The sequence below is a fragment of the Drosophila arizonae genome, chromosome 4 (assembly GCF_054131065.1).
Source record: "Drosophila arizonae isolate 15081-1271.41 chromosome 4, UAZ_ARI_1.0, whole genome shotgun sequence".
Taxonomy (NCBI): Eukaryota; Metazoa; Arthropoda; class Insecta; order Diptera; family Drosophilidae; genus Drosophila; species Drosophila arizonae.
Window position 1 is genome coordinate 15347534 of NC_142924.1, and position 13615 is coordinate 15361148.

General features: G+C 34.5%; 1 protein-coding gene across 2 annotated transcripts; it reads left to right on the forward strand.

Annotated features, from left to right (window-relative positions):
- Positions 1 to 73: 73 nt before the first annotated feature.
- Positions 74 to 13330, forward strand: hzg (CTD small phosphatase herzog). Of its 2 annotated transcripts, none has more exons than XM_089467549.1 (6): positions 74 to 533; positions 820 to 989; positions 9005 to 9237; positions 9304 to 9485; positions 10094 to 10247; positions 10305 to 13330. In XM_089467549.1, the coding sequence occupies exons 2-6, from the start codon at positions 914 to 916 to the stop codon at positions 10668 to 10670; spliced, it is 1011 nt and encodes a 336-aa protein (XP_089323675.1). In that variant the 5' UTR covers positions 74 to 533; positions 820 to 913; the 3' UTR covers positions 10671 to 13330. The 2 variants fall into 2 exon arrangements, with proteins under 2 accessions (XP_089323675.1, XP_089323674.1); XM_089467548.1 differs by having other exon boundaries at positions 77 to 533; positions 9002 to 9237.
- Positions 13331 to 13615: the final 285 nt, after the last annotated feature.

Sequence of the window (13615 nt, forward strand, 5' to 3'; positions counted from 1 at the left end):
GCCCTCGTCGCTGTTAATAACATTTCGTTTACATTTTATTGTGTCTGGCAGCTCTATTTCTAGTTTCGTCCGCTTATGGTGACAACACTTAAAGCCAGTCTTGCTACATTTTTTTCGATGAGCACACGTTTTGTTTTTTTGCGCGGAGTTTTGAATACAATTAATATTAAATAATTAATGAATACTCAAAATGAGTGCGATATCGAAATAAACTACCATAACGAGAGCAAGCAATTGAGAAAATCGAAGCAAATAGCAGTGCCTGTGTGCTGTATAAATGCAAGTGTGCGTGTGTGTTGTGTGTTTGCGTTTGTTTGTGTGTGTGTCGAGTGAGTGCGTTATAAATAAAACGCCAAGAAGCTGCGTGCAAAAAGTAGACGCCAAGAAAAATAAAGAATGTGCCCAAACAACAGTGCAAGAAAAGAAACTGATTTTATGCTGAGTTCCGTTGTATTTTTAATACATTTCTAATTAATTTTTTTAATAAAGTAACGAAAGGCGAAAGTGCATTTCTACATGTAAAGCTGCAAAAGGTGAATATCGCGAGGGAAAATCATTTGCATTCTGCGACGACGAAACCAACGAATGAGGCTGTCAAAGCGTAATTGTAAAATTCCACTGTCTGGCACAGGCAACAGTCGCAGTCGCAGTCGACGTCGCAGTCTGCGCTACACAAACACACACACGTACATGCATGCTTGCATATGTGTATATAATTGTGTGTTGTTTCTATATAAAGAAAACATGAAGTTTTCTAAGGAAAATGTGTGCAAAAAAAATATGTATTAATATAATGTGTATGTGTATTATTTTGTGCAGCTAAATTTACAAATAAACGCTTTTTTGCAACTTCGACCTGTAGACTTTATTTGGATTAAAGCAGAGGAGTGTTCAGCTTGCAACACGCTGTGTAATGGATGCAACATCAATAATAACACAAGTTTCCCGCGATGATGAACAATTGAATGTCTATCCAAGCGACAAAGGAGGTAAGAGACAACAGCACACACGCTTAAACTATGAAAGTATGAGAGTCCAATGAGTCATGCGACAGCCCAAACGGCGTCACAACAAAGACGAAATAAAAATACTTAAAGGACAAGTGGCCACCCCTCTGACCTTAGCAATTATTGAAGCTCCTCCACCCCAAACCAGCTTACTCCGATAGCTATAGTATTGCTCTCTCACTGTCTCGCACACAAACTGTATGTATGTATGTATGTGTGTGTTTGTGTGTGTGTGCATGTTTGCATGTTTATGCGCAGCTGTTTTCTGGCCTATTGTGAATGATCTAACCACTTGCTGCTAGCTTCTGACGTCGCAACTTGCAACTCTCAGAGCGCCACCTGTAATCAAATGTGACGTCATGCATCTGCCCAGTGCACGCGAACAGCAAAAATCAACGGCAGAACAAATTGCAAATTGCGATACATTAACTGCCTTTGCATGTCCGCTTGGTAGGACGGCGGGAAAGACGGCAAAGGGAGATAGAGTCAGAGAGTGAGAGGGATAGCAGAAACAAAAACAATTGAAACCGCAATTAAATTGCACACTATTCACAATTAAGATAAGAAGTGCGAGAGGAAGAGGGCGAAACCGGTATTGACTACTTTTCGTGAAAACAAACAAACAAACAAAGCAACAGACGATTAACAAAGCGTAGCTCACAAAAAGAAAAAAAAAAAGCTTGAATGAAAACTGCAGAGAGCACAATTTTGTCTAAAGAAAGAGAGCAAAAAGTAAAAAGAAAAAAGTTGCATACTCGCACATATGAATGTGCGCATGTATGTGTGTTGTTTGCCTTTAGTTATATACACGCGTATATATAGGTATGTATGTATATTTATAGGAGCGTGTGTGTGTGCTTTTATATTTCTTTTTATTTCTGCTGCAACGGCAGAGTAGAGCGCATAAAGTGCGAGGCGGGGCCCCGGCAAGACGACTCGAGACTTGCGCCTTCTTAAAGTAACAACAAAATTTAATCTAATCTGCGGTCGCAAAAAAACAAAAAAAAACTGACCGAACAATCATACATTACAAATATATATATACAATGTATGTATATAATTATATTTGTGTATATAAAACACATACATTTAAAAAATGTTGCGGTTAGGTGCTAATATACATCTCTCGTTTCTAGCTTAATAAGTTTGCTCGTTTTGCTTTTGAGTCGTTTTTGACAGTGCTGCCAAGTCAGCTCAAACTGAAACTCAAATATTTATCTTTAATGGGACACACTTCCGTGTGCATATACAGATATGCTAGTGCGCGTGTATGTGTGTGTATTGTAGGCCTTTTCTTCCCTCTTTCGACTTGTTGAGCTTTATGACAATAAGAGCTGCGACGACGTCATCAATGCCACACAGCTGTCTCTCAGTAATTGCTACGTTTCTTTTTATTTCGTTTCTTTCTTTTTATTTGGCATGTGTGGGTGTGAGAAGGTGCAGAGCATTAGAACCGGCAACAGATGAAATATGTTGTTGCTGTTTTTTTTTGTTCTTGTTCTTTTTTTTTTTTTTTTTTAATACTTTTTATTTGTGAGTGTGGGTGCCGCCTAAGTGCTTAAATATTTATATAGACACACACATACATACATATATTTTGTTTTTATGGGCAAACACTCTAGTATCTCATTTTTCGCTATATAGTAGCTCTGGGATTGTCTGTGATTTTCAATTTCCCAAGGTCTTCCAAGCAAAGCAAATGACTTACGCACGCACACAAACATACATCAGCAAAAGCTTATTTTGCCCTTTTGAAATTAAATAAATCATTCATAAATATATATATTGTCTATATGTGTATATAAGCATTAGTTTTTTTTTCTTGTCTAAGGCAAAGGTGTTAATGCAAAGTTCACAAAACGTATATAATTTTATTATTTGTAATTAAATTTTTAATAGATAACGAATAATTATTATAATTAAGCTATTGCGAATTGTTTTTCATAGTGTGCATCAACAGACAAAAATAAGTCTATTGCGTTGGCTCTCTCTCTTGAGTATGTGTGTGTGTGTGACAGAGAGATAAAGAGAGCGTGCAATTGAGTGATGGGCAACACTGTTTGCAATAACTATTTGGCTTACCAGTTAGGTCAAACATTTGTTCATATAAACCAGTTAATGAAATGCTAACAATTCGCCAAGAAATAATTAAATGTTTAGATAGATATGAAAAAAAAAAAAATAGAATGAAAAAAAAAATAGAATAGTCTAATATTGCAATTAGGTTTCGACATGTTAAATAAAATATGAGTATGGTGTTGTGACATAAATAATATTCACATTAGGGAGAAGTTAGAGAATGAGCTTGAAATATTATGTAAAATGTATAATTGATTTAATTTTAATTGATTTTTTATTTTATATAAAAGTTTAAATTGATTAATAATATTTATTGCATATAAAATCTTAAACATTGTAAAGAACAGCAAAAGAAATAGACATTTATATATCATTTTATTTAATTATACTAGACATATTTTTTGTATTTTTTTTCAATGCTAAGTGCAAACTAATTAGTAAAATCTTTTCACTGCTCGTTGAGCATTTTCTTTATCTATATATCTGTTTTTCTTTTATTTATTTTTTGCTTTGGACGTTAAAATAGTTTCGATATATATGTATTCGTGCAGTTATTAAAAAGAAATATACATAATATTAATAAACAAATATTTATACAGATTTTGTATACATATAGATATATAACCATGAGCAGAATATATGCTGTGCAAAATAGAAAAAAAAAAAAAAAAAAAAAAAAAAAAACAGAAAAGAGAAATATTTTGATGGCCTCAGTAGCAACACATTTCCTATATAGATACAGCTATCTATCCATCTATATATACACTTTGATGGATGTATGTATATATTCAGCTGAAAAAGCAATAATTAATTTATTTTTGGCGCTCTGGTTGGATCCATTCAACAGTTGAATAAAAGGAACTATAGCGGAATACTATCTGGTTAAAAAACAAAAAGGGGCGGCGATGGCGACAGGCACTGGTTCATTGACCTTTGCGTGGGGGATTTGCTAATTCCAACCCCCAAATAGCCGACATCTTTGTGTGTGAATGCAACAAAAGGGTCGCCAGCTTTCAGCTTTTCAGCTTCCCCTGAGAGTCGACCCCCAATATTGTGCGCTGGCTCTCTCGCATTTCTTTTGTGTGACAGGTGTGCAAATATCACGTGCAAAAGTTGAGCGGACAGAAAGAAGGAAAAAAAAAAAACAGAAATGAAAAGAAACTGTTTACAGGTCGCCAAAACATATATATATATATATTTTTTTTTTTTTTATACCCTGAACCCATTTTCAATGGGAAATCAGGGTATAATGGTTTTGTTGAAATGTATGTAACAGGGAGAAGGAGGCGTGGCAGACCCCACAAAGTATATATATTCTTGATCAGGGCGACGAGCTGAGTTGATTTGGCCCTGTCCGTCTGTCTGTCCGTCTGTCCGTCTGTCCGTCTGTCCGTCTGTCCGTATGTATGAACGCGTCGATTTCAGAAGATATAAGAGCTAGAGACTTCAATTTTTTTTTAAAATGTCCGTAATTACAGCGCGCATATCAAGTTTATCATTAAAATTCGATAACTCATCCCGATCTTTTTTTATCGATAAAAAACCTTATCGAAAACCAGTTATAAAATTATATCTTCTACACCTTTATTGCTAGAGTCTCCAAATTTTTAATGTATGCTTACATGCAATTTATACAATTTCGGTTTTTGTTAAAATTTACCCCCCACCCTTAAATTCACCCCCTCACCATCACTTTTGTAAAAAGCGTATTTCAAATACTAGAGACTTGTGCTTTGGCAATTACATGCATATCCATGTTATAATCATAATCTGAAAGTTTCATGAAGATCGTACGTCCATAAAAAAAGTTATTAAACAATTAAGTTCTCATAGTAAGCGCACACTGCAGCCCATGCGTGTTTATGCGTGGGTGCTTGTGTGTGTATGTGTTTGTGTATGTGTGTGTATATGTGTGTGGTTATGTGTATGTGTGTGTGTATGCGTTTGTGTATGTATGCGTGTGTGTGTGTGTATGTATGCCTGTGTGTGCGTACGTGCCTGTGTGTGTGTGTGCGTGTTTCTTGTGTAAGCTAAAAGACGCGAAAAATTATTGAAATATCTATTGCTCCAAGGGTTCAGGGGATCTCGTAGTCGAGCAGTCTCGACTAGAGCTTTCTTACTTGTTTTTGTTAGCCAACGAGAAATATGCTGAAGGTCGAGCCGTTCAACATTTAAGGCCAGCGCGCAAAAGAACTGGAAAATGATATCATATGTATGAGCGGAAGATAACAAACATTGTGAACGCGATTAGATAAGGGACAGCACAAATGTTTAAAGTTAGGGCGTGCTCTCTCACACTATCTTCCCTACTCTCTCTTTCTCTCTAGTTTCCTCCTTTGTAGCTATTATATGACTTTAATTCATTCTTGCTTTTATATTTGAGTTTCAATTAATTATCAAAGTACACACTTGCACCGTGCATATCTATATAGTTCCATATATCTCTCCCTCTCTCTATATATATGCATATATATATGAAATATAATTAATAATGAAACAAAAACAAAAGAAAAGTTTGTCATTTTCATTGCCATTTCGCGTCGGCAAGCTTTAAATGTGAAAATATATTTCCCAATTGACGCGTAAGGTCGTTTAACAGTCTGCTGCGGATTTCAGATAGCAGATTAACATAAATGAATGCACTCGAAATACTCTGCACAAATTGCATATAGATTAACCAATTAGCAGTGAAGGATGATGGCTGTACTTATAGAGCAAACACAAGTTAAGAGTCTTCATAAACTGAATAGTATAGAATTAGTAAAAGGGGAAAAGTATATATATAGCGTATTTCTGAGTCGAGCATACTCGACTAAATCACTTTTGCTTTCATGCTCATTACATAAATCTCAATTTATTTAATTCTATGCACGAGCCACAGATGCAGGCAGCTGCTGTTTTCTGTTGAAAACATGTGCATAAGTAGAACAAATCTGAAAATAATTACGCTCTAATTGTGTAAAGGCTCAAACTAATTCATAAAATGCGTATAGAAAGGCAGAAGGAAGTGAAAGGGCTGACTGAGTAATTGCAATAGGCAGAGCTTTAATTAAAACCGAGTGTAGACCGTACAGAAATAAGTTATATATAAATGAATTAAAATAATAATAAAAATTTAAAATTAATAGAAATTGAATGGAATCTACAATGCTATGAAAATCACATGGTAGAGCATTTATGGAAACACGGGAATTTGTTAATTCTGAATAATACTCGTTCTCTTTGCTATATCAGATATACTTTGTATCGTTTTTTCATGCATATAGGGATTAGATTATATGTTCCAAGTACTAAATTTCGCTACTTTCAAAAAAGGGAAAATAATTCACATAAAAGGAATATACTCTTTTTACTTGTCGAATGAGTATATAAAAGGGGCGAAATGAAAAACACAATTTTTGAATGAAAACAAGCCGCAATAAATTTCTTAGGTTCAAGAATATTCAAGTCTCTAAAAGATTTATATAGGCTCAACTGTTTTATGATAACATATGATGTCATATATATAATTTTACATGCTTATATATACTTATAAGGAGTACAACCTTGGCCCAATCAATTTACGTGTATATGAAATGTAAATTATTTAATTCTATATATTAAATATTTTTACTCATTTTTTGTTTTGAACTTTTAAAGAGCTTAGCTTTTTATATGGCACCACTTGAAGCAAAAGAAATGAAAAAATAAAAATAAATAAATAAATAAAATAAAAGCCGGCAAAGACACGGAATTCGTGACCGGAGCATTTCACATTTGATGTACCCACTCACAGATTTGAATCTTATTTATTTCATCTGGCGATTATTACGTTCGGCTGAATGCCAAATTTGGAATCTATTTAAAACTGATGGACAAATTGCGATCATAAAGTGGAGCTATAAATGTGCCAGAACCAAAATAAACAAAGATGACATAAAAAACAGGCAAATCAGAAAAAAGAAGGGGAGGCCCACGCACAGCCTGCAAAGTCAATAATTCAATTTAAAGCCTTAAAAATAGGACAAAGGCCGCCAGATGAGGGATGTGGCCAGGGGCGGGTGGGTGTCTAGCGCGAAGGGGACTTAGGGGTTAGGCTCTGCTTCAATGCGCAGCTAAAGCGCTTCGTGTGATGGGCGTGCGCATCAGTCGCGGAGCGGGAGCAGGAGCAGAGCCCACAGACCTAAATATAAATATATGGGGATATACAAGTGTATGTGTGTGTGTGTGTGTGTGTGTGTATTGCCAGTATCAATAGGCATACGAAATGTTGCTCAACAAGTAGGCGACAAATTGCCAACGATTCGCGCCATCCTTTTTATGTAAAGTTATGATAAAATATGTTTCTTTAAGTGCGGGGCGTTTCACCTTTCACCTGGCTAATAAGCACAGGTGTGTGCGTGTGTACGTCTGTGTGTGTGTGTGTGTGTCTTTAAAATGCTCTCAGCTCTTTGTTGAGCAGTTAGTCTGGGCTTTCATTATGCTGTCGACGTTCGCTCATCAAATATTCAGGTACAGTTGCACTTCACAATGTCGGCCCCCTTTTTGTAAATGGGGCATGAGGAGGGGGAGGGGGCGGTGCTCGGATTGCTAATGGTGCTCAGCTTTTCGCTAGCTAACGGTTCATTGAACTAAGCACGCGTCTTAATGTCTGGCTTAGCTGCTGCTGCTGCGGCTGCTGCTGTTGCTGCAATCCTTGCTGCAACGTGCCGCATGCCACATGCCACAAGCTACATGCGCTGTGCTGTTGCAAACAGCTCGAGTGCTGTTTGAAATCCATTTTCTTTGTGCCCCACACAGCAACTAGCAAGAGGCAGAAGCAGCAGAAGTAGACGAAGTAGAAGTGGAGAGGGGTAGAGAGGAGATACAAATGCAGTTGACTTTGCTTAGGGGTGGACCCGATGGGGCGGAGAGGGCGTGGCGCCCACACCTGAGGCGCTAACCATTCGGGGCTTAAAGGTCAATCGGCGACCTTCTTAACTGTGCGTGTCTCTTGGGGCTGTCTATGCACGAGTGTGTTTGCACGCGTATGTGTGTGTGTGTGTGCGTGTCTGTGTGTGCAATTATAGCAATAGCATTTTCCATCGATTAAACGCATGCACATATACTTCAGTTGCGACTATATAACCGCTGCAACCCCCTCACTCCCCAGCAGCCCCTGAAGAGCCCGTCGCACATATGTCGCAGTGGGTTTTTCCTTTTTGCCACATATAAATTTCATTTCATTTCATTTGAGTTTTCTATTTTAAGACAACGAGCCATTTACATGCTGATTTCTTTATCTATATGCATATATACTTTTCGCTTTTATGAATATATTTGAGTACACATACATACATACATACATACATACATACATACATATATATTATTATAGGCCGCATTAATTGGTCGATCAAAGTTGTTAGGCGCGACCTTGAGCGACTTTTTTAGCAAGGTTTAAATATAGCCTTAGACGTAGACAAATTGCCAAATAAAAGGGGTGTACTTGAGAAATTTGAGTGTAACTGTAATTTGTTATATAGATTAGTACAGCTGTAGCACAGAGCTAGCTAATTTTGACTGGTATATATGTAGGTAGTACAGGTGTAGCACAGATTAACTCTATTTGTTATATACTATATATATGTAGTAAAGATAAACTGTAGCTGTTATAAATATAGCACAGCAAGACTGTAGCTGTTATAAATATAGGCAACAGTTAATTGCCTGCTCAAGCAGGTAGCTTTAGCAAATCTATAATTACTTGTTTAGCAATTTCACTTTGATTTTATTTTTATTATCCCCACTTTAAATAGAACCCAAAAAAAGGGTGTTATTTTTTAAATTTAAACAGTATTTATATATAAATTCTATATAGCCCTACAAGAGCAAACCTAATTGTTAATTATCTTATACAACATTTTCTATATTTAAACATATATTTTAACTTACAGAAGATGTGGATCGTTTAAAGCCACAAAAACGAGGAATTCTACAGTCTTTACTCTGCTGTTGGCGACGAAATCGAACGAAAACAAACCAGAATGGCACACAGATCGACGGTTCGACAACACCGCCGCCCCTACCGGACCAACAAAGGTACCTACTACCTCAAATTAGGCACTCCGATATGCATAAAAAGTGTATGGTCATCGATTTGGACGAAACTCTAGTGCACAGTAGTTTTAAGGTAAAGTCAAGAAGGTCTCTCTTATGTAGAGCTACTAATATATCCCTCTCTACTTATCTTTTATAGCCTATACCTAATGCCGATTTCATAGTACCAGTGGAAATCGATGGCACCATACATCAGGTTTATGTGCTGAAGCGACCCCATGTCGATGAATTTCTGCAAAAGATGGGTGAACTGTACGAGTGCGTTTTGTTTACAGCATCACTAGCCAAATATGCAGATCCTGTTGCCGATCTGCTAGATAAGTAAGTATTATAATTATTAAGAAATGCCAAAAATATTTTATAGAGATTTATCTATTCGAATAATATTGAAGATCACATTTATGTATTCAGATGAGAATGTCGAGTTATTCCCAATCTATTATGGTTTAGAATGGTGTAACTATTCAAGTACATATATATTCAACTTTACACAAGTATACATTCATTTGGATCAGTAATTATTACATATAAACACGTATTTATATATTCCCCAACTATCAGTATCTACAGACATACCCAACATACCCTTCGTGATTTCAAGAACGAGCATACAAATCATATCACATAGATTAAAATAAGCTGACAGATATGATATTGTAGAGCTTTGCAATGACCGCAATTAAAATGACTTTGGCGGTTCGGATAGCGATCTGCTAAAAATCAAGATAAAGCACGAACAGAACTGTGGTTATGATTGATAAGAAAACATAGAAATGCAAACGCCAAGAAATGAAAAGAAAATAAATATAATCGAAATGAACAGATATAGAAAAGAATGCAATTCTCTATTCGAAGACAAGTTATTGGAAATAATATATATTGTCAACATGTAAAAATATGTAACTAATCTAATCTAATTTGCTTTGCAGGTGGAATGTGTTTCGCGCAAGACTGTTTAGGGAATCATGCGTTTATTACAGGGGTAATTACATTAAGGATCTGAATCGTTTGGGTAGGGATTTACAGAAGATTGTCATTGTTGATAATTCACCGGCCAGTTACATCTTTCATCCTGACAATGCGGTAAGTCAGCATGCGGCATTTTAAATGCATCTTAATTACTCAATTGATGCACTTTAGGTTCCCGTCAAGTCCTGGTTCGACGATGTCACAGACTGTGAACTGCGTGAGCTGATCCCGCTCTTTGAGAAGCTAAGCAAAGTTGATTCCGTCTATTCGGTGCTCTGCAATTCAAACCAGCCGCTGAACAATCAAACAAGCCAGCAGCAGGTGCCACAACAGCAGCAGCAGCAGCAACAGCAGCAGCAACAACAACAACAGCAGCAGCAACAGACCATCTCTGCCACAACAGTTATTACACAGGCGAGCACACTGTCTGCACCGACCATGCTGAATGCCGCACAACAGCAGCAACAGCAAACACAGCAGCAGCAGCAGCTATCAAGTCCGCCCAGCCCACAGAGCGAGCTGCTGCAGAAGACGTAACATCAGTGGGAATTAATGTTTATAAATATATGATAAAGTTTATACATATTACGAGACCAAGCTAAAGCAACCAAGCAAAAAGCCTGCAAGAAAAAAAAAACATGAAAAATAATACATAACCACGCGCCAAGACACACACACACAGACACAATAGCAACATTTCTAAAAAAAAAAAAAAAAAAAAAAAAAAAAAATACAACTAAAATATATATATTAACGAGAAATCCTTTTTTATGGCATTGCAATGTAACGCCTCTTTTTCTAGACTAAGCTCTAGTTTTTATTTTTTAAAACTATTTACAATGCACATTTGTTATTTATTTAATTTTTTTATAATTATTATATTTTGTTTTGGTTCTTTGCTTTGTTATTTGTTTTTTACGTATGTGTGTGCGTGTGTATTTTTTTTTAGCAAAACAAAAAGCAAAGTTAGGCCACGCTTACCCAATCTACTGGGTATCCCCCCACTTCTAATCTTTATATATATATATATACATAAATATCTATGTATAACTAATAATCATTGAACTTTTATATACACCATATATATATATAACAAACAAAAAAACAAAAAGGGACAAAACTAAGCAAGCTAAACAGATCTAATACAAAAGAAATAAAAAAAAAAAAAGAATAACTATACATATGGGCAGAGAGATAAAATCAAATTCAAAATAGCATATATTTATATATATTTTTTATTAAAAAGAAAATTGAAAAAGCAAAAAAAAAAACTACTTAAAGCAAATGCAAAAAAAAAATAATTTACGTGTACTAAAAGAAATAAAAATAAAAAACAATTTATGTATACACAACTTATATATAAAATTATATATATATATAAAAGTATAGATTAAGCCTCTGTATACACACTTTGCTTAAGCTTAAGGCATGTATAAAATATTTCGTAAATTTATGAACACGTTTATGCGAGTGTTTGGATTTCGTGATTACGCATACAGAACAAGCTTGGCATAAACGTAATTTTATTTTATAACACATGCACAACAAGGGCAAACACACATACACATACACACACACACAGGTTGCAATTAATAGAAATTTTTATATGAAATCAAAATGGAAGCGTTTGCCACTTGTTGCGGCATCCAAAGTCTGCGGCATGAACGCAGTTAGCTGCGAAATTCTGCGTTTATACGTTGCACAATATCATGTTATGCTTGCATCATTCAAAGCACAATTAATAAAGGTTTCTCACATTATCAAAGTTAAAAACAAAAACAAAAACAAAAAACATGCACAAAACATATCCATCAGCTTCAAAGACTCAACTACAGACCGTGTTTAGGGTATCTAACAAAATATTTGTGAGCCAAGTTCCTCGAATCAAAGAAAACAAACAAAAACGCAAACTAATTAAGCTACTTGATATTGATTTGCGTATGAATGCAGTTTTTCACAGATTTTGTTTTAAGGCTTTCTATAAACACTTAAACATTTATACACACATATTTACATATATATTTATATATCTCTAATTATTATTTTGCTTTTCCTTTATCAAGTGCGCTTATGAAACGCATTGCAATATTTCTTTCTACTACTTCGAGCTAAACCTTAATTTTAATGTGCCGTGCGATATCTTTTCGTGTTCACTGTGCAGGCAATTGATGATAACATTTCCGACCAAAAATGAGAGCTAACGGGCATATATTAAATATATATATATATATATGTATATGTATCTATGTATAACACTTATATTCAAGCTCAAGCTGGCTATGCCGCAACCCACCTAAATATCAAATATATATAATTATATATATGTAGATGCGACTATATACCGTTGACAGATGAAAGACCCACACAATATATATATATATATATATATATATATATATATATATATATATATATATATATATATATATATATATATATATATATATATATATATATATATATATATATATAGCACACCGACCAGTGCCGACACGGCTTTCCGATCGCAAAATTTCAGTCTACACACACACACACACGTACACTCTAATTCTCAACTAGTTTTTGCAAAAACATTTCTAGTGCGTAAGCTTTTATATAATTTTAACCGACAAGAAATTAAATTCAGCACGTTGTAAACGCGCATTAATTCTCATCATATGATTTGCATGGAAGCAAGTAAATTGACCACTTAAAGAGCAAAAAGCAAATCATATATCAATTCATAATATTGTATATCATTTACACCTGCTGCTAAAAAAAAAAATAAAAGAAAAAAAAAAAACAAATTGTAATTAACATTAGCAAACTAATTACAAGCAAAATTTAAGTATAAAATGCGATATAAATAAAAGTAATGCATATATATATATATATTTATTTATATGTATAAATATATGTATATATATATTAAAACTGGTTTACACTTAACAAACAAAACAAAAACGTGAATAATAATTATTTATAAAACAAAAAAATAAATATATATATAAAACTTAATTTATCATGAAGTAAACAAATAAAAATCTATTTTTAAAACGAGCCTATAATAAATGTAACGCATATTTGTCGAGAAAAAAATGAATGAAAAAATGCAACAAACAAAACCAATTTAAATCTACAATATTATGTCATCAAAAAATTAAACAACAAAAAAAAAAGAAGAAAAGCAAAATCATTAAAACCCAAAAAAAAATCAAGACACTGAATTTTATTGAACTATATTTTATTATATTTTTTTTTATGGAATCTGCATTCACTTTTTGAATGCCTGAGAATGTTTGAAGATTTTTTAAGCAATAATAAATTTAGGTAAAGATAGCAATGGTGGCGTGGCAGACCCCATAGAGTATATATATTCCCGACCCGATCCATTTTCCTGAGGAACAAAAATAAGAATTCGCATATTTGTTCATTTTGGAATTTGGAATAAAGTTCTATTTATTATTATTTAAATTTTAACGCACATTGTTACACATTACACC